We start from the raw sequence: 21,330 nt of genomic DNA, 5'->3' as shown, positions 1-21,330 counted from the left end.
TGTTTATTTAATATTCAACTTTTGAAATTTTCCCTTTTTTTTAATTTATCTTTTTTATTTTAATTTGTAACTTTTACTTTTTTTAATTTGATATTTATTTACTAATGGGACGACGTTGAATTTGTTAACCAGGCAATAGTCCAAGTCAAGCAAGTAAATAATTTCACTTAAGTCACTGTTTTTAAATGACTTGACTTGCTCTTGAGTCATTGAGATGAATTCGGTTAAATTTATGTGCTTTCATTATACATTTTTTATGGGTAATTTATCTTAATTTTTGCAAGCGCTGCAAAGCGATCAATGTAACTTAGCTTGAGTGTATTACTTAGCTAATGGGATGGAGTTATTCGGAAATAGATTTTTTCGTTATTTAGGGAATAGATTAAGTCCCAGCCAAGTCATTTTTTGAAAAACAAGTGTTTTTTTGGCAAAGTAAAGTGAAAAGGCCTATTTAAGTTCTTTCCTGAAAACAAAATAATGCAATCCAAAATTCTTGAAATGTTTAATCATTTAAAATATATATGTTGCTTTTTCTTAAAACCGTAATAAGAATATCAAAGCCCATATGGAAGTAGGTATTATTTTGGACGTTTCGAATAACTCTTCATTCATTTTCAACATACTTCTATATGGGCTTTGATATTCTTATTACGTCTTACTACAATCTTAAAACTGATTGTTAGTTTTTAGTGGGAATTAATGCAAAGGAAATTTGTTTTTATGTGAAACCTAATTGGTAATTTTTTTACCTTTTTTAAACTTTAAAAAGTCTAGTTAAGCGTCTGCCATTTAAAAAGTGATTACAGCCAATAAAAAACAAACATCCTAGTAAACCATGTTTAATTTTTTCAGGCAAGGGTCGTCTCCATTTCTGTACTATTCCTGATACTATGCCACAGGTAAGTTGTGAGCTTCATTCAGTGTTTCAATGTATTTCGTGGAGACCCCAAAACTGAAACGTAAATATAACAACAAATCTTTGGCGACCCAATTCTTTTTATGTACTTTTATAGCGAACAAAAAATAATTATAAGCGAACAAAACATTAAAATTAGCATTATTCAGCGCGAATTTAATTATTTTAGGCAATATCTTCGTATGACTTCTGCAATATTCTTAAATCTGTCGAAATCTTTCTCAGAACCAATTTCAAAAAATTTAACTATAAAACTACTACAGTCACGACCCAACCAATATTTTAACCACGTATTGTGTGTGAGTTATATTTCACTCCTATGATTGGATTGCTTTATATATCCAGTTATCCACCTTAATTAAGTTAGGTAAATGCGTAAATACAGGCCGTAGAGTCAGAGCCGGATTCGGGACTCGACGAAATCGCGCATTTGGCCGGAGTCGGAGTCGGGTTTATTTTTTGGCCAGAGTCGACTCGGGTTTATTTTTGGCCGCAGTCGGATTCGGGTTCTTTTTTTGGCCGCAGTCGGACTCAGGAATAGTAATAGGCGTTTTTTAATCGGAGTTGGACTCAGAAAGTACTCGGATTGTTTTAAACGACTTCACAGCCCTGTTAAAACACTTTAAAAATGCCCTGGATATATATAGGGTGACCCGAAAGTAACTGCCGATTCTAACTGAAATATCTATAATTTGTTTTTAAAGTCTAATTTCTTCAATTATTGAATATGAGAATAAAATAAACTGCATGGAATTTTATTTAAAATTCAATATGAGCACTATCATTCGCCACCAGCTTCTCAATTCGACATTGAACCGTATCTACTGATTTCACAAGATACTCTGACTTCAAAAAAATAAAAAAAACGAATTCACCTAGCAGATCTGAAAAAAATCATTTATTTGATTGCCAAACATGAAATAACATACCTACAAAAATGGAGAAAATTTTCGGTGAATTTGAATAAATTAGAGCTATTTTGGAATAGGTAGATCACTCTGTAAATATAAATATATTTTCCGTTTAGCATACTGTTCTGTCTGACGTGGTACGGAATATCAGACACAGCTCAACTAGCAATCCAGTCCACAAAGTCGACCATAGTCGCTCTCTTCGTGATCGAGTTCATACTGAGGCTTGCAGCTGACGGAAGAAACCTACTCAATGTGTTTGACGTGCTCGATATGAGTATGGTGCTGGTCGCCACTGCTGGCTACATAGCCTGGTGAGTTTTGACTTAAGGCCCGTTTGCACTACAGCTGCACTGAGCTGAGCAAAGCGTAATTTGCACTTAAATTCTATTGTGGCGAGCGTTTCACGCTTTGCTAAACTCAAGCCCTGTGCAGCTGGAAAAAATACTCTTTTGGAGCGATTAACTCAAGCCCAGTGATGCTATAGAAAAAACATATTTTTTGAAGCGATTTTTACGCCCGGCGCAGTTTAGTGCAGCTGTAGTGTAAACGGGCCTTAAAAGTAAATGGGGTGTAATGTTCTGCTGTTCCAATTGCTGATATTTTTACGTTTTTTTAGGAAATGCTATGTTGATGTTTTGCTGATCGTAGTTTTCTAAATATAAACACCATTCTCACCCAAAACTTACTCTTAAAACGCAGGTTAAACGACTTTGTAAGTTTCCTCTTTTAAATCGCAGGTACATTCTCTTTTTCCAATCCCCGCGTGTCGAGCCAATCTACTTGGGCGCATGTTCGGTCGTATCTGGCCTCGCAATCCTGGTCAGGGCCGTCTTCAACTCACAACATGCTCGCACGGCTGTCGCTGTTCTGCGCAACATCTACCCAGTAATGTTCGACCTTATTCTGCTCGTTCTAACCATTATCTTCTTCTACGCCGTAGTCGGGTTCGAGATCTTCCAAAACAAGTAAGTTTTTGTTACATTTAGTAGAGATAGACCGATATATCTGTTTGCCGATAATATCGGCCGATATTTGGCTTCTACCGATATATCGCAAGTCAAGTCATAATTAGAGCAAGTCAACTTCAAGTCATGTCCTTGTCATAAAATCAAACGTTGAACTATTAGAATTTTTAACTAGTACGATTATGAACAATAACTGAACTAAAAAATCATAAAAATGCAACAAATAGCAAGAAAATTGTTTTATGTGAAAAAATCTGGATAAATAGCTCAATATTATAACAAAAATACTTAAGGAAAACACTTCACTTCAACTCAATTTATTTGTCCAAAAGACTTAAATCAAGTCAAGTAATTTTGCCCAAATGACTTAAGTCAAGTCAGGTCATTGACTTAAGTCATTACAACACTGAAAGTTAATGAAAAAAAGTAAATTATATCAACTAAAATATACTCTGCTTTCCAAGCGAATTTCGGCCTAATAAGCTGAAAAATGTCTTTTGGCATTTTAAACCTAAATTACTTTGCCTTTGTTCGGCCATAGTAACGACATCAATTAGTATTGGATCAAAAAGCTGTACATTTGATCCAAAATGTTGGGTATCGGTATCGCAACTAAATGTATGACATACCCTGGTTATTTGAAAGATTGTTGATTGATTAGTGGGTTGGGTTTGTTAGTCTTTGCGAAGACTCGAGGTGGTATCAATATTTGTGCTATCTTTTTGAAGTTATATGATACCTGTGTCGTGTACGTGGCCATTTCGCCTGGTTTTACATTTACATAATGCACTTGTTTGCCTTAAGGGATAAATATTAGGTGGTTTTCAGATTTATTTTTTTATTTTTATTCGGCCTGTTTGGACAGCACTTTTAATAGAAGCAATTAAATTGTAAAATCAACTTTAAAAAATGATTTTTTTTTCTTTCAAGGCCGAAAATATGAATGAAAACGTAAAAAAAAACTTTACTTACGTACTTGCGTTTATTGAAAAAAATATAATGCCAGCCTAAAACTAAGACAACACTTTAATGCATTGCTAGGACACAGTAATGTATTGCGTTAATCTCAATCAACCCTATGTGACAAAAACACAGCTATGTGACAAAAACACTTAACAAAGGGGAACATCCACTGGTTTCCTTCAGTTTGGTTCAAGTGCGAAATAAAGTATTTCTCCTTCTGGAGTGTACTTAGTGGACCTGTTAACTGACCGAAATAGTTACATCTTTCCAGAAACCTTTCTACCAATTGATGGCTAGCAATAAGCCCATATATTTGAACAAATTGAAATATAAAGGGGTAAAAACGGAAAATAGAGAGACGAAATAAATTGAGTTTTGGGTTATTATAAATGAAAAATGGACTCTAATTCCAGGGCAAAACTAAGACACTTTATGAGCAATGCATTGCACATACATTGCACTGAACTTAATGAAAGCAGTTATTGCGCAAAAACACTTAACAACCGGGAATATACACGGGTTTTCTTCAGTTTGGTTCAAGTGCGAACTAAGTATTTCTGTCCCTCGAGTTTGAGTGTTGAGTGTACTTAGTGGCCCCATTAATCGACCGAATTATTTCTCTCCGAAAAAGGGTAACCTTTTCTAATCAATGACAATAGTTATGTTCCTTTTTGCTTTAATGAAAGTTGAGTAACTTTAGATATAAAATAAAAGTATTGTTGTTTTCCTTAAATACCCATGAAACAATTTCTATAAACATTTCCTTTTATTTGTTATAAACATTTTCCTTTTATCACATTGAAATAGAGAGGGGTGGCAAATTGCTGTTTCGTTTGAAAAAATACAGGTCGTCCGGAAAATCGAGAAAAGAAATAAATTGAGTTTTTGAGAATTATAATTACGAAATGGGACCTTTTTTGCGAGCACAGTCCCAATTTTCAATTTGCTTTAGTTGCAAAAAAAGTTTTTTTTCAACTTAAAATTCATCCTTATTTTCAGTACATTGGAGAAGAGCATCTTAGCAGGTTACGAGGGGAGTTATGTGGAGTACGGATGCGGTGTGGGCTTCGAAACAGTCGGTTGTTCACTGCTTATCGTTTTCCAGATCGTAACCACAAACGACTGGCACGAAATTATGCTGGGAGCTATGCTGGATGCTGGTAAGTGAAACGTATAGAATTTCTCGGCTTGTGGTACACTAAGTGTTGTAATGACTTAATATTTGATTGTTTCTCGACTCGCTCCTCTCTGAGCCTGTGTAGATTAGTTGGTAAAACGGCATTAAACCTCACTGCAGGCTAGAACTTTGTTTTTTCTAGCCTGCGTTGCTTGCATCATTGATCGACAGATTTGGTTAGCCTGCGATGACTTTCAGTGTATTTTGTATTGACTTGATATTCTACTTTAAAATGACTTAATTCATTGACTCTATTTAAGCACACTTAAGTCACATTTTTAAATGACTTGTTTTCATTTTTTTACGTTAAGGTTTTAACGGTTAATTAAAAGTTAGTCATGTTTTATGTGCTTTTGCAATTTGATTGATGTACGCCGCCACTTGGACAAAAAACGTATTTCGCACTTCGCAGTTGTTCTTAGGGACGTACGTAAGACTGTTTTTTTTTAATTAATATAAAATCCTGTATAGAAGTAGGTACAATATTTTGCATATTGTTAACGGTTAAAATAATTCTTTACTGATTTTTAATATTGCAAAGAAAATAACCGATTTATGTAATGTTGGAAATGAAAAGCAAAATTCTGACGTGTTCTTTTTTGGCAAAAATACAAATACGACTGGCAAAAAATGTAAGAATTGTTCCTTTACATAAACATAAATCGTTGTCGAGCATTTTCGTATTTTAGTAGACCGTGTGTCGCACCATAAACTACTGGCTCCGTTGAGGCTTAAGTCAATATTTTGCCTTCACTAAACTTCGCCGACCGTAATCGTATGAAGTCATGTGACGTAATTTGGCGCATGTTGTGATTTGGTCTATACAGGTATTTTTCATGCGTATGGTTTTTCACTACCCTTAAAATTCTTTTTAAAATCAAGGGAAAGAATAGCGATTTTTAAACTTCATTTTATTTCAAAAAAAAAAAAATTCCTTAAACTTTAGACATTTTCGACAACCAATTTGGTCTGTGCAGTTTTTTTAACGCTTTGTTTTTCACTTTCCTTAAATTACTCCTTAAATCAAGGGAATAATTAAGATTTCTAAAACTTAAATTGACTTAAAAAATATATATTTTTAAAAGATAGAAATAATTTTCTTAAATTTTAGTTATTTCCAACTACAATGTCAAAACACCTGTTTTCGATTGTGCGTTTCCTGAAAAACATCGTGTTGGATTTACCAAGGCACTACCCACTCCCAAACAATGCTTTGTTACGTAAGACGCGGCGGTGAATGGCCTGTGTTACGTCATAACGACGCCCGAGACTACAATGGAACAATAAATCAGATTGAAGCGCGAAAGTTCTCAGCAAATATACCCGGGGCATTTAACAATTATAGCGAGTCAATTGAGCGGCCTAACCCTTTAAGTGAACTTAGTTTTGACTTTCCTATTGTGCGATTAATGTTGGCTTGCGCTTTAAAGCAAAAAAACAAACATTCTTTTAGAGCTAAATATAGACATTTTAGGAAGATTTCAACATTATATCTGTAATAACGACCATTTTATGTTCAATAAGTTTTAAGAGTAATAAGACTTTTTGTTTTGTTTTAAAGCTTTTTTTACGTAATAAATATGATTTGGAGAATGAGAATCCATTTCCGAATTTTGTCAAAATTTGCAAATCGGTACCAATTGTTTAGGCCTATTTTGCAACTTTTTGTGAATGCACAAAGAGATATACGCGTTTGCCAAATTTTCTCTGACACTTCACGAAACATACGTTTACGATAGTTGCCTTTATTTGTAATAACAGTACCACACAAAAATCAATATTGTGGCGATCAAAATATTTTCGGACTCCAGCCATGAGACCAAAATAAGAACAACAACACCAACGTCGGAATAAAACACAAATCGGAATAAGACCAAAATAGGGATAATAACTATAATAGTCGTAATAGGCCTACATAGTCTAAAAGTCGTAAACCCGTCGGAATAAGATCGAAATAGCCAAAACCAGACCTATACAACACTTTACCCAAATCCAAAACTCACCCATAAGTACATCACTATCTTCCTTAAAATTTCCACCCTAACCCACTTTATAACCCCACCCATTACCCACCAATAACCCCAAACAGCCCGAAATATCCAATGCCAAAACAGAAATAGGACTATTCAGACGATTAAGTTCTTATTCAGACGATTAAGTTCTTATTCTGTCGATTAAGTTCTTATTTTTTCGGAAGGCCATTGGTCTTAATACTATGGTTTAATAGATTTTTCTGCTTTAGGTATTGCTGTTTTTTCCTCTTATTTTGTGTTCCCAATATTTTTATCACATTATTAATTTTTGCGGTCGGATACAATGAATACAAAAACTGACGTTTTATTTACAGCTTCATACAAACAGGTGTTGAAAGATAACATTAACAACTGAGTTGTGCGTCGCCCTTATTGCTTTTTATTATGTTCCTTTGGAGCATAATGGTTGGAGGTTGTAGTAAGACGTAATAAGAATATGAAGGCCTATTGCCTTATACAGAAGTCGGTAGCATTTTGAACGTTTCGAAATACTCTTTATTCATTTTCAATGAACAAATTTTCCATGAATAAAGAGTTATTTGAAACGTTCAAAATCATACCTACTTTCGTATGACTTTGATATTTTTATTTTGTTGCATTGCCTGATGAAGGCATCCTATTTAGGAAGCCGAAGCGTAGATTGAAAAAGTGAGGACCGGAAAAGTTTATTTTTGTAAAAATGTTGGTGTTCTACTTTATCCCTTGGCATATACAGAATGTTTTACGTGCATTTTTGGTATAAATTCTTGCAAACACACAAAAACACTCCAATTTCTCGTAATATCAGTTTAAAAGATGTACTTTTCAGGTATTTAACTTTGTTTCTTGCCACTTACTTTGTTTTCTTTGCCACTGACATGCATTTTTTTACATGCACTTTTGGTATGAATTCTTGCAGAATATAAATAAAAACTCCAATTTTTCCTAACATCAGTTTAAAACATGTATTTTTCAGGTATTTAACTTTGTTTCTTGCCCCTTACAGTATTTTTGACATGCATTTTTTTACATGTAACATCAGTTTAAAACATGTATTTTTCCAGGTTGGATGTCGGTGTTCTACTTTATTTCTTGCTACTTGATCGTTGATATGATCGTGATGAACCTTTTCGTCGCAATTTCAATCGAGGCTTACAAGAAACTCGCCATCGATAACAATGGGCTGGACGGAAACAAGAAAAACGCAACGCACGATCACGTGAGTTTCAAGTGACATCACTACCCGTGACGTCATGTATATATATATTATATATATACGCACGCAATGTGTATTTCTGGAAGCGTACTGGCCTAGAATAACGGCAAACGTATAGAAAACATGATTTCTTTGGAAAAGCTCACGAAATCAGTCGTCCTTTTCAATCAGTTCGTCAGAATTTTCTAAAAATGCATATAATACTTATACATTAGGGTTGTACAAAAGTACACTTTTTTTAGTAAATTTTATTGGGAATCCCCTGAGATTGTTAGGTTGCGTCTAGCCCCACAAACAAAATCTGAACATGTTTTGTTCAGTATTGACCGTGCTACATTAATTTAAAAATTCAGATTTAGGGTATTTTTTTTTAAAACAAAAACATTTTTCCTTTCCTGAAAATTTGTTATGCTCATTTTTGCACTGCTTACAATAGAAGAGATATATAGAAAAAAACAGTAAGTAGTCATGGTACAAAATGTCACATTTTAACAACCACGTTTTTCCCCAACCGAACTGCTGAATAGACGGCGTACCACAACCCGTCATATAACTCCCAAGGCTACCAATATAAGCCAGACACCTATTATTGGCCTATTGTGATACAAAAGGCACTGCGTTTATCTCAAGTAATGATTTGGGACCAAGCTTTGCTCAAATTTCGGGTGTTTTTCTAAGTTTCGTGTACATTGAGACGCGAAAATCGTTTCTCTGTGAAAATTAACAATAAATTCAGGAGATTTGTCTAAATTTAAATTTAAACTTTTTTACTCAATTAAAAAGGAGAAACATTAATACATATATGGAATAATATACGACTTATCATACAAAAAGCATGAATTTTATGTTATTTTTTATATGTTATACGTAATTAATATGTAATACTATACGACTTATCATACAGAAGAGCATGCAGTTTACATCCCAATAAAACCTAATAAAACTTTCTTTATTTTGTTAAGTCCGCGCTTAAGTCAAGTCGTTGTCAAGTCTTCACTTAAACCAGTCCCACTTAAGTCAAATTACAACACTGTTGTTTACCATTTTTCAGGAAAGCACGTCTTTCAAATCAGCGGCCAAGAACACCCTTAGCGAGATCTTCGCCAGTTCTCGTAAGTCTCGTTCGAGCGTCGGCTCCGGAACCCTTGGCGCCTTCACGAACAGCCCCTACGCGGTCCGCCGCGGCACCCTGGGCTCCCTGGGGCCGTCCCGGACCCCAACCCCCGACCCTAGGGGGTCACAGTACGTGAATGACGATGATATGACCATCACAAGTATAAGTGAGAATCCGACTCCTGCGCGAAGAAAATCAAGGTACGTTGTTTGTCGTTGTGTTATGCAAATTATATTTTAGATCGCTTTCTTTAACTTGTTTTGTTTAATTCCTTTCACCTCACTTGGTTTGTTCTGTTGCCTTTTTTTCACTTATGACCACTCACTGTTATCGTCTTTGTTTTATTGCTGAAGGGCAATTTCTTAGTTTTCAAAACTGCTGAAACTAAAGAATCCCGGCAGTCAGGTTTGGTTTTGAGCGTTTTGTGGTACAATGTAGCGAGTTGGCATACGCGCTAGCCGCTGTGCGACGGATAGAGCTTAGTGTTGACGTTCGCGCCACACGGCCATACTGGATAATAAATACTAATGTTTAACTTGAGTGCGGCATATCCGGTTAGTGACAGGCTGTTAAGCAGTGGATAAGATATAGCGCAACAGTGTATTAAAATTATTGCCCCTTGTAGGAATGTCCGATATCGCGCATCCGATAACTGATGTCGAGTTGTAGTATCGGTAATCGTCCGATACTTGGCTGGTATCGGTGCCGATCTGATACCAAATTGATACAGAAGTTTTAGTCAACATTATTAAGTTGCGTTTTAACATCAGCCTCTTGTTTACAAATTTTAAATTCTTTTCACTTGTTAAAAAACACATCAAAGTCCACTGTATAGATGCCCAGTGTTAGCATCAGTACTAGTTCAAAATGAGAGTGGTATCGGTGCCGATCTGATGCCATTTTGATATTTTAGCCGTTATTTGTGTTGATATCCACCGATTTTTACCTACAAAGATTAGCGTTATTACCTAATAAAAACTGTTTGACGAGAGAGTAACGTCGCTTAGTTTGGGATCGAATATGCCGTACTTAAAGTCCCAAGTTATTGGGTTTTGGAATAAAATATCAAGTATCAGACATCCCTACAGTTAGTTGTAATTGCCTTGATCGTTGTAAAAAAACTGAAAACTAAAAAGTTAAGATTATTATCAAGCACAAATTTTTGATGGGACAGTTGCGTTTAAAAATGCACCCTGAGTTTTCTCTCTCGCCTGTTTTTTTTTTCTCGTTCCGCTCTTTTTTCTTCTCTCTCTTTCTCTATTTCTTCTAAATCTCTTTTTTCTCTTCCATCTGCTGCTTTTTTCCTTTAGGATGCGTTCCACTCCTTTTCTTTCTTTCTTTCTTTCTCTCTCTCTCTTTCTTTCTTTTTTTTGGAAATCTTCTTTTTTCTCTCTTCCACCTCTTTTTTTCATTTTTTCTTTCTTTCACTTTCTCTTCCTCTCTCCCAAAACCTTTCAATCGCATTTCTAATCCCTTTAATCCCTTGCAGCATCCGCAAACCAAAACCTCCTCCCGTAGCAGAAGATGAGGCTCAAGAGGAGCAAAGATCAGAAGCGAAGAAGGGCGCAGGAGTAGATAGGAGACAAGAGGCGCTCAAGAAGAGACAGGACAAGAGAAGAAGGGAGCGTCGCCAAACCAAGCAAGAGGAAAAGAAAGTGTCGGAGCTGGTTTCTTCTGCTAAAGAGGAGAGCAAGCTGCAAATCGACGGTAAGAGTTTGTTTGTGTTTGTTTACGTTTGAAATAGAGGCTGTTTACCTTTGAAATGCGAACTGTACATACCATAGATCAGTGCTTCTTAAACTTTTTTAGTTTTGTTCACCCTTAGCATCTATCTCCAGATTTCATTCACCCTTGTCTCATGATATGATAAAACTATCTTGTCTATATATAACACAAAATAACCACCCTAAATATCCGCCCTGCTCGCAAGCTAACATCCATTTCTGACGGTTCACCCTTATTCAACCATTTTGGTGGGTTCACCCCTGCAAAAATTTTATTCACCCTGGGGCGAACCATCCGGTGATTAAGAAATACTGACGTAGATAACTATGGTATTCGTTAAATACCACGCTTTTTGGCCTAATGTACATTTGAAAAAATAAAACGGGGCGAAACCATCCGGTGCCAAAACATAAGTAATATTTGATGTTAAAAATGAATAAAGGGTTATTCAAAACCTTCAAAATGCTACCGCCCTCTGTATGGGCTTTGATAATCTTATTACGTCTTACTACAACCCTTCAACCATTATACAAGTGGTGCTAATTTTTTAATATAAAATTTGTCACAAAAATTCCCAAGACCATAAGTTCGAATCCCACTGAATCGCAAATTGAATTTATCATTGGTTCTTAAACTCTTTTTAACGCGAACCCCTAGAAAGTTTGGTTCGCGTGGGCGATCGTCGGCATGATTTTTTTTAATATGACGAATACTAAAAACCCACTGTTCTTGGTCCAACAATTGTGAAACTGAAATGGGGTCTTGATATATTCAACTAAAAGGCACCAAAAAAGTGCGTTTTTAATTAAACTTTTTTTCTTTGTAAAAAGTTATTCTACTTTCCAATCACACAAGTATAATTTAGGCCTTCACTGATCCCCTTCACTGATAAAACTAGTCAAAGTAAACCTAAAGGGTCCATGAACTCGAGTTTAAACCTCCTGCTTATCTCCAATCTACCATATTGTTGAGCTCTAAACCAGGGGTTCCCAACCTTTTTTTTATACCGTGGCCCCCTTAAAAAAATTTGAGAAATCGATGGCAACCTTTTGAAAAAATGGGGGAAAAGTCATTTTAATTAAAAACTGGTTTATACAGTAACCGGTAGTTAGAATGATAGAATGATATAAATAAAATACACACTAAACATGATAGTAGGCCTACATTATTAAGTTATTGCATATTCAGTTAATGTGATGGTTCAGCTTGTTTTTACTCTGACAATGTCCTAATTGCTGCTTTAGTGGTGGAAAGTTCCAGCCGCATGTCATATTAATAATCCAAGACACTGCGCTGCTTTGTCTTCAGAAGTAACATTGTTGAAAACCCACAATCACAACGATATGTTTATAGGAAAGGAAACAGCAATGGCATGACAATTTCATTAAGCTTAGGGTACGGACTGCTAAGTTTTGCCCGAAATGTGGTTAAACTATCTTTCTTTTTTAACACTTATATCCTTAATCCACCATATTGTCGGACTGTAAGCACAAGATTCTCGTTCCAGGCGTGGTTCGACTCAAGAAAGCGGTTCACGTCATCAAGGAATTCCACGCCCGTAACACGCGCGAAATGAACCTACGTCAGGGTGACGTGGTAACCGTCAGTGACGTTACACAGAACATGTACCGCGGCCCGGAAGGATGGTTCCCCGCAGATCACGTGGTTCCGGTGGCCGGAGCTAAGGAAGGTGAAAAAGTTTTTTGTAATATGTACTTTTAACAATGTACACCTGCATAAAAGCAAAACATTGGTTATTATCGGTAATTGACACTTATGTGGAATGACCGCCTGGCAAAATAACGCTTCCGCGAACACTATTGTAAAATGACACTATTCCCAAGTGACAATATTGTCAAATGACACTATTCCCAAGTGACAATATTGTCAAATGACACTATTCCCAAGTGACAATATTGTCAAATGACACTATTGTCAAATGAATATTTATTGAAAAATTATACTTCGGTTGAATAACACTATTTTTGAACTCACCTTGCACAAATTAGACTATTCTAAATTGACACTTCTGTGAAATGACTAGACTACACGGCAAAAATAACACTTCCGTGAATTGACCCTTCTTTGTCATGACACTATTGTAAAATGACGCTATTGTAAAATGACAGTTTTGTAAATTAAATCTTTCTTGCAAAGTTACACTTCGGTGGAACAACACTATTTTGAAACACAACTTAAACGAATTACACTATTTTAAATTGACACTTTTGTAAAATGATTACCCCGAAAAATAACACTTCCGTGAATTGACACTTATTTGTTATGACATTATGTTTTTAGTGTGCACTATTTTGAAAAAAATCAAATTCTACGAATTGACCATGCGGTAAAGTTACACTTTTTTTAAATGACCGCACAGCAAAATGACACTAGTGTGAGTTGACTCTTTTTAGAAATGGTATTGTTTTACAAAGACACTAATGGTAAATTAAGGCTCAGCAACTCACCAAAAAATAACTAGAAAAACCTCTGAAAACAAAAAACAACTTTAGAAGTCATATTTAAATGTAAAATAGAGAGAAGGCCAGCCTATAATCAACTGGGCGTTTATAGAATCGATTGTATTTGTTCCCTGTTTTTGTTCTGATGTTGATTCTCTTTTGATCCAGACGCGAAAGCCCCATCGATTATGATTGCTGAGCCGTCGTCTTCTACAGCAGTGACTGGTACAGAAAGCCCAAAGCACCATCACCACGTAAAATTCGACGTGAGTTTTTTAATTGCTTAAGATATCCTCTGAGACTTGTCTAGAAACATTTTTTTTTGATTTTTTTATTTTAACAGGCGTTTGTTTCTTTGTCGGCCACATGCTTTCTATTGCGATTTTCCAATTTTATAAATATTTAAATACGTTTTTAAATATTACATCCTATTTGACCGTAGAGATCAATTGTTATCTGAACAAAAGGCTTCTTGCTAAAATTTCTGGAATCAATATCGCCTTATAACTTTTTATTTTAAACGTTGGCAAACGCATTTTTATCATTACTTTTGTGTCCTGTTACTTTCCGTGGTGTCGGGCGTGGTAATGTTGCGTTCCCTGATGAAGGCATCCTGCACAACAGGTGTAGCCAACTTATGTTTGATTGCGATCGACGGAAATATATTTTAAAGACTCGCGATCGACTGGTTCGCTAAAAAAGTCACAAAAAACACTTTTTAAACATTTTGAGCGTTAATTGCATTCCAAGCCAGCGATGGAGGTTTGTTACCTAAGAACGCTTTATTAGGCTTGTTCAGACAACATATGTTCCGCTTGTGTGCGACAGCTACTGTAATGCATAAGACATTTGGACGCGATCGACGTGTTGGCTACCCCTGCTGTATAAGCTGGCCGAAACGTTGGATAAAATAAATTTGTCAATGAAGAGCTTCTTTTCAGTATATCGTTATAAAAAATTATAATATTTTATTCTCTTTGCAAAAATCAAAATATCGGTATATTTTTTAAAAATTATTTGCCAGAAGAACAGTTTTACAGTTAAGGCCCGTTCACACTACAGCTGAGCTGAGCTGGGCGTGAAATTGCGTTTGTGCTATGGCTGCGTAGCAGACTAAGCAAATTCACTTTCACGCTTCGATGGCAGTTGAACAATGCGTGAAAATCGCTCCAAAGCGTGACTTAAAGCTAGCTGCAGCTGCTGCACGGGGCTTGAGTTTAGCAAAACGTGAAACGCTCGGCACAATAGAATTTAAATGCAAATTACGCTTTGCTCAGCTCATCGCAGCTGTAGTGTAAACGGGCCTTAAATGCAAATCCGTTTTTCCGGCAACTATTTTGTTAAATATACCGATATTTTGACATCTACAAAGAGTGGAAAATATTAAAATTTTTTATAATGATATACTTAAAAGAAGCTTCAGTAACGTATTTATTTTATCCAACGTTTTAATATTTTTCTTCTTCTTCATAGACGGACTCCCTTCCTCCGGACACAAGGAGATCAGCTGCTCCCTCCTCACCCCACCATCGCATCTCACAAACCCGCAAACCCGATTGGAGGAGACAAATCCTGGGAGACATAACCGTCATGGATCGAGCCGAGGTTCGTTTGAGCAACTTAAGTCAAATATTTTACTTAAGGGGATGATTTTAAGATACCTTAATTGAAGTCTTTTAAACGAATAGACTTAAGTCAAAGATTTTACACTAGTGGGCGGTTTTGGTCAAATTGAGTTTATTTGGTTGAATTGGCGCTAAACTGTAAATTCAGGAGGCTTTTCGCATTGGGCACACAACGAATTGCTTGTGCTCGATACATTGATTTTTTAGCGAGTTTATCTTAAAAACAAGTCAAGTCAAGTAATTTGTTTAAAAGACCTAAGCTCGAGTAGAATTATTTAGTATTTAGGTCAAGCCATTCGTTCAAAAAGACTTAAGTTTAGGCCAGTGGTTGTTACTCTAAAGTTTTCCTTAAAATAAATTTTAGCCCAAACGTTGTTTTTTTTTGTTCAGATGAACGCTCTTCAAGACAAGTTCAGAGGCGGTTTGAAAAGAAGGCACACTCAACTGCGATACACAAACAACCAACTCGCACCTCCGTAAGTGTCTGAGTTTTGTTATTCCACTCGACTTGGCCGAGTAAACGCTCGTTTGTCGTTTATTACGTCATTGGTTCGCTTATTTTATCAGAAATTGTTTTTCCTCAATAGTCTGTGTATTATAGTTCAGTACTTTTTTTGGAACAGTACACACTTTTACGTTTACTGAAGAACTTGTGCACCCCAGTCCACACAATGCACTGAACCTTATGGAAACATACACCCTGTTGTGCTGCAAAATTTCCTATTAAGTGTTATGAAGAACTAGTTAATACCCCACAATAACGATTACCAAGAGAAATATTTGGTTATGATGTCACAAATAGAATGTAGTATCTTACAAGCTACTTACGCTTAAATACAAGTTTTGCTATGTATTGAACACTCCAGTCAGTCTGGTAATCAACCTGTTTATATATTATTATGATACCTGATAATGGGCCGATTGTAATAATACCCCTTTGATAATTCTGGTACACCCTGTGGTGTACGATACACCCGGTTGAAAAGCACTGTTATAGTTTATACTTGATCGCAGTTGAAATTACTCGATCAACAGCTTGTGAATTAACCATCAGCTGCCATTAGATCTTTAATTCATATAGAATAAACACAATTAAACAAAGTATTGGAGATATATATATATATCAGCGGTTCTTAAACTTTTTTTACCGCGGACCCCTAAAATTTTCTTTCATCTCGCGTGGACCACTGTAGGCAAAAAAAAATTAAAAAATGACGTCATAAATTGACGTCACAGTACAAATAGACTTCGTAAATTTGCTGATTTTGGTCCAAAATTGTGAAAGTGAAATGAGATTTTGGTCCAAAATTGTGAAAGTGAAATGAGTCTAAATACATTCAGTGGAAAACCGTTTTATTTTTAATTAAATTCATTTCTTTAATAAATTGATTACTTTCTTTAATAAATTGATTTATCTTGCTCCTAGAATTCGTGAGGAATCACTTGAAGAAGACGAGGAGGAAGAAAAAGAAGAAGCTCCCCTTCCCTCTCCTCCCAAGCTCACAGTGTCCGAGGTCATCCAGGTGGAGCCGGAGGCGGGAGCGAAAATGCAGGAGGAAAAATCGGCTAGCGGAAACGACAACAGTGAGTAAACAGTAGGGCTGTTTAAAAAAAACTTAATACTTTTTCACAATATTTTTTCGCTGTAGGTTATGCTATTTGTATTAATTGATTTACGGGGATAACATAACCAAGCCTTATTCTTAAAAAATAGAAATACTTTTACGTTATATTGTTGGTGTAATAGAGCTTATACGAGGGAAAATTAGTAATTTTTTTCCATTGTTATTTTTATTTTTTTGTCCTAATGCATTTTCCTCTTTTAGTGGCCTTTCAATTTCTTTATTTTATAAGTTTTTTTTAATCAAGTTTTCAGGTAACCTGACATTTTGTTATTTCTTTATTAAAGCTTTATTGTACAAAGTTTATTGAATCTTTCATTTTCGCAACATTTATCTATTCGCGAACACTTTATTTTGATTTGTTGTTTAAATTGTATTTAATTATATATTTTGTGTCTTTTTAACTTCTAGTGCAGCTGTTCAAAAATTTTTATAAACATCTTGCATGGTGAACCTGTTGCAATTATTTTGATATTTCGCGGCCCTATAAAAATCCAAGGTTCAGTTCAGTTGACCCATGTTTCTTGTAGTACACTAGTGCAGTCACGATTCTATCCAATGTAACAACTTTTAACTAATGCGAACGATTCGCTGATAGCAGGTAGTTCAGCCTATAATAGATGCTTTATGATGTCACAAGAGACATCATGAAACACGCTACATGATTAAATAATTAAGCATAACTAAAGAAAATCAAGACAGATAAGGTTTAAAACCTAGACTAATAAAACATTCGCTAAAGCCTAATGTTTAAAAACTTGAAGACTAATTCTTATTGTGGACCCTGTAAAACGGCTGTACGGACCCCAGTTTGGGAACCGCTGTTCTAGTGCAGTACGTTGCTCAGAACAAAAAGCCTCTTTGCATAACGTTGTAACTCTTTTCCTTTTTTTCATATCCACAGACACTCTTACTCTTCCAGAGGCAAAGCCTCGATCTGGCAAGTCCAATCAGCGCGGCAAGAAAGGAGGCGTGGCAGGGGGTGGGGCTGGGGCGGGTCAGAGCGACCGCAACCCCCCAGACTGGGTGGCCAACTTTGCCCAGAAGAATCAAGTACTGGTGGATCAAGATGTTAAACTGAAAGAGTGAGATTGGAAAACTTGGAACTGGGTGAACTGCGATGGAATTGGACAAGTCGTCGTAAAATACAAAGTCAAATCATTGGCTATAAAAACTAAAATTTGATGAGGCTTCATTTGGCAGTCCTTTTGCAAACTTGCTAAAATCAAAGTCGCGTCCTTAACTAGACAAAGTAAAATCCAACTACTAATTAAATTCGTTCGATTTTAATCAATATTTGGAATAATGAAAACTATTGGACAAGTCATTGTTGGCAGTTGTTTTGCAAAGATGCTAAAATTCAAGTCATGTCATTGGCATAAAAACTAGAATTAAAGTAATAATAAAATTTGTTCGATTTAATCAATATTTGGAAAACTGAGAGCTAAATCAAATGGGAAAGTCATTGGCTATAAAAAAAAGAAATCGGGAACTGAGTGGAAATGCGATGGAATGGGACAAGTCGTTTCTTTCATATGGCTTCAATGTGCGCCAGTCATTATTTGCGAAAAGATATACCATTGTGTGAAATTTATGCAAAAGTATGGCCTTAGTTTTAATGTAAAAGTGCTTGTTAAAACAATTTGTTTTATTTTCTCTACTGCTCGCTTTAATTTTCACCACTTAAAAAGTTTCATTTATAAAACACGGCACATGACACTTTTTTAGACCATACACGCATCATTATCTTTATTTCGTTTCAGTTTTGTACTTTTTACTGCTACAAACTTCAATTAAGGGCTTATAAAATAAGAAAATGGACCTATTTTATACTTGCTTCTAATCAAATCTAAATGCAGTACCGCTTACAACATGCAAAACAAATTCACGCAAAAGGGCTTTTTTGCAAATATTTTGGATTTTCTTTATTCTCTTTACGATTTCAATTTCATAAACTTCTCGTTAAGTATTGTTAAAAAGTGAGATTTTCTGCAGAATGTGTATTTTCTACGTGTTATTTTAGTCATTTTCTGACGCAATTTCAACTTTTACGTACTTTAAGAATTTGTAGATTGGTAATTCCTGTATTTTCCGGCATAAAAACCAAAGGTTATTTTCACTATAAGGATGTCCGACATTACTATTTTTATTACGATAGCGGTGCCCGATATTTTTAAAGTATCGCCGATCGATCCAAAACCAAGTGACGTCATTACCCTAGCAAACTATTTAAATTGATCAAAACGCGAAATTTGTGAAATTTTACTTAAGCGTAAAATGCTACGACACTTTTAACTGGTAATTCACGCTGCGATATCACCCAAGTATCGGACGGGTACCGATACTTCTTTACTTTATATCGGGCTTCGGATCCGATCCGATATTATCGGTCATCTTTTCCGATACTTTTTTACTTTATATCGGTTATGGGATCCGATCCGATATTATCGGTCATCTTTAATTTTGAATAGTTTTTTATTTAGAGCAAAATCTTACGGTAGATAGAATTGAAGTGTTTACGTTTGAAATCGCATTGTTTAAAAATTACTTCAACTATGACCTCACAACCATACACCGCACTATTGCAAGCATAATAGGATCGTTTTTTGCTTTATTGTTTTTAAACTTTTTTTGGCAGTTTTGAATTTAGTCGTTTTTATCACGTTTTTACATTTTTTGTACTGTTGCTATTTCACTTAGTTTGACGCGGCTTTGTGTTGTTTTAGTTTGTAAGGGGCTAGAACGGCTTTCACAAACTTGTTTTTACAACTTTATAAAAAAAACAGAAGTTATATTAATTTAAAATGAGGCTGGCAAAATTCGAAAAAGTATTTTTAACTTGATAATACATTGCAAAGCCAAAAATGTCGAGTAGATCGACATCATCTTGATTAAGACGTTTCGATAGGAGCTTGTATCATCTTCAGTTAACATGAACTGAAGATGCTGAAGATGATACAAGTTCGTATGGAAACGTCTTAATTATCTGATGTCGATTTACTCGACCTTTTTGGCTTTGCAATTTTTTATCAAGCTACGTTATAGATCTGTGCATAGTGTACCCAACTATTTATAACTTTCTGTCCGCATTTATGCCACTTTTTAGTAGCTTCTATTGTAACTTTATAACTAATTATCACTTTCGTTTAGACTTTCGGCCGTTTTGGCTACACTTTTTTGTCGCCCTGCATTTTAAATTGAATTTAAAGACCTGAAGACCTTAACCTTGTTTTTAGTCGCACAACTAGCTTGTCCCACGCAAGTGAAACAACTTAAGCCAAATTTAAAACATCTTTAAAGCTTTTGGAGCATTATGGCTGGAAGTTGCTGTTGGACATAGAATGAATATCAAAGCCCATTAAGAAGTAGTAAGCATTTTGTGAACGTTTCGAATAAATGTTAAGATAATGGCACGTAAATAATTAATATCAAAGTCAATTTACAAATTTATAAGGCCGCTTTAAAAGGTTCCGGTCTATGTAAAAGGGTGCCGGCCAGTGTTTAAAAATGGCCGTACAACCTGGCCGATTAGCAACCGCACAATATAGGCACTAAAATGTAAATTACATCCGCATATAAAGTCGCAATGCATAAACGAAAAAGTTTCCACTGTTTGACTTGAAGAGTTTAAATCGCCGGGTAATACGCAAATCTTCGGCGGATTTTTTTCTTCTTGATCTAATTTATGCAATATAATCGTTTTTTATTGGCATATGCTAATTTTTCGGGGTGGGGATTGTTGGCCCTTTTTAACCTGATGCAAACGACAATAGCAGTCTGCGACGTTTTAAAGACGCGCTTTTCTTAAAAGATATTTCCATTTTATTGTTTCCCTTTCTGTTTTTATTAGTTAGAACGTGTATAAGTTAAGGTCGCATGTTTCTCGTACTTTGTTTGGTGTACTTTCTTTATCTGCATACTTTGCTTGAAATTCCCAACTCAGTTTTTTTTTAATATGTTTTAAATATCCAACAAATATTACGTTTTTTTCACATTTGTTTTATCAAACAGCAGTTTTATTCCACTTAGGGAAATTTTCTTGTATTTCTCGGCTATAAATCGCAACCAGCATGTTTTATACGTCATTTTATTTGGGAAAGTGCCTTATATTTGTATATGAAAAATACGCTTAAACCCGTGCTATTTGTTCTAACTTGTTGTACTTTGTTAAATTCTTTGATTTTTTTAATTTTTTATTCGATTTTTTGTGATTTTGTAGCAGTTTTTCCTCCATTAAGAAATTTTTCATCGAAAACTTTGCTTCTATACTTTTAAAATGCTCAAAAATGCCCGTTTAGTTCGACATGATTCTTTTTCTCGTAGCATTTTCTTAGTTTTTCGTCGCAGTCACTGTTTGTTAAACTTGCACGCCCTACTAAATCATAGCACATCGCACCAATCACGACATTTGCACTCGTTTAGCAACTACCACGACACTTTTCTTTACGTTTTTAGGCACTGTCCTTTGATATTCGCTCTATTTTTTCGCCCTTATTGCAGTTTGCGTATTTTTAGTAAATATCATCACTGAAAATACGCCGAAATGTCGTGTCATGCTATAAGTATCGTTGATCAAACTAGTTTACGGAATCTATAGAATTAGTACAATTTCTGGTGAA

General features: G+C 35.3%; 1 protein-coding gene across 1 annotated transcript in view; it reads left to right on the top strand.

The window, feature by feature from the left end:
- LOC146158141 (uncharacterized) overlaps positions 1–17,800 on the top strand; it is a 31,334-nt gene extending 13,534 nt beyond the window's left edge. Inside the window, exons 13-25 of the mRNA XM_083383814.1 lie at positions 853–899; positions 1,944–2,141; positions 2,568–2,795; positions 4,758–4,918; positions 8,012–8,166; positions 9,215–9,477; positions 10,767–10,984; positions 12,510–12,692; positions 13,633–13,730; positions 14,938–15,069; positions 15,480–15,565; positions 16,516–16,673; positions 17,616–17,800. Of these exons, the coding sequence (XP_083239940.1) occupies positions 853–899; positions 1,944–2,141; positions 2,568–2,795; positions 4,758–4,918; positions 8,012–8,166; positions 9,215–9,477; positions 10,767–10,984; positions 12,510–12,692; positions 13,633–13,730; positions 14,938–15,069; positions 15,480–15,565; positions 16,516–16,673; positions 17,616–17,800 (2,112 nt within the window). The remainder of the gene's footprint in view (positions 1–852; positions 900–1,943; positions 2,142–2,567; positions 2,796–4,757; positions 4,919–8,011; positions 8,167–9,214; positions 9,478–10,766; positions 10,985–12,509; positions 12,693–13,632; positions 13,731–14,937; positions 15,070–15,479; positions 15,566–16,515; positions 16,674–17,615) is intronic.
- The last annotated feature ends 3,530 nt before the right edge of the window (positions 17,801–21,330 follow it).

Source organism: Ascidiella aspersa, chromosome 3, assembly GCF_963924565.1.
Source record: "Ascidiella aspersa chromosome 3, kaAscAspe10.2, whole genome shotgun sequence".
Classification (NCBI taxonomy): Eukaryota; Metazoa; Chordata; class Ascidiacea; order Phlebobranchia; family Ascidiidae; genus Ascidiella; species Ascidiella aspersa.
This window is presented reverse-complemented; position numbering and strand designations above follow the sequence as displayed.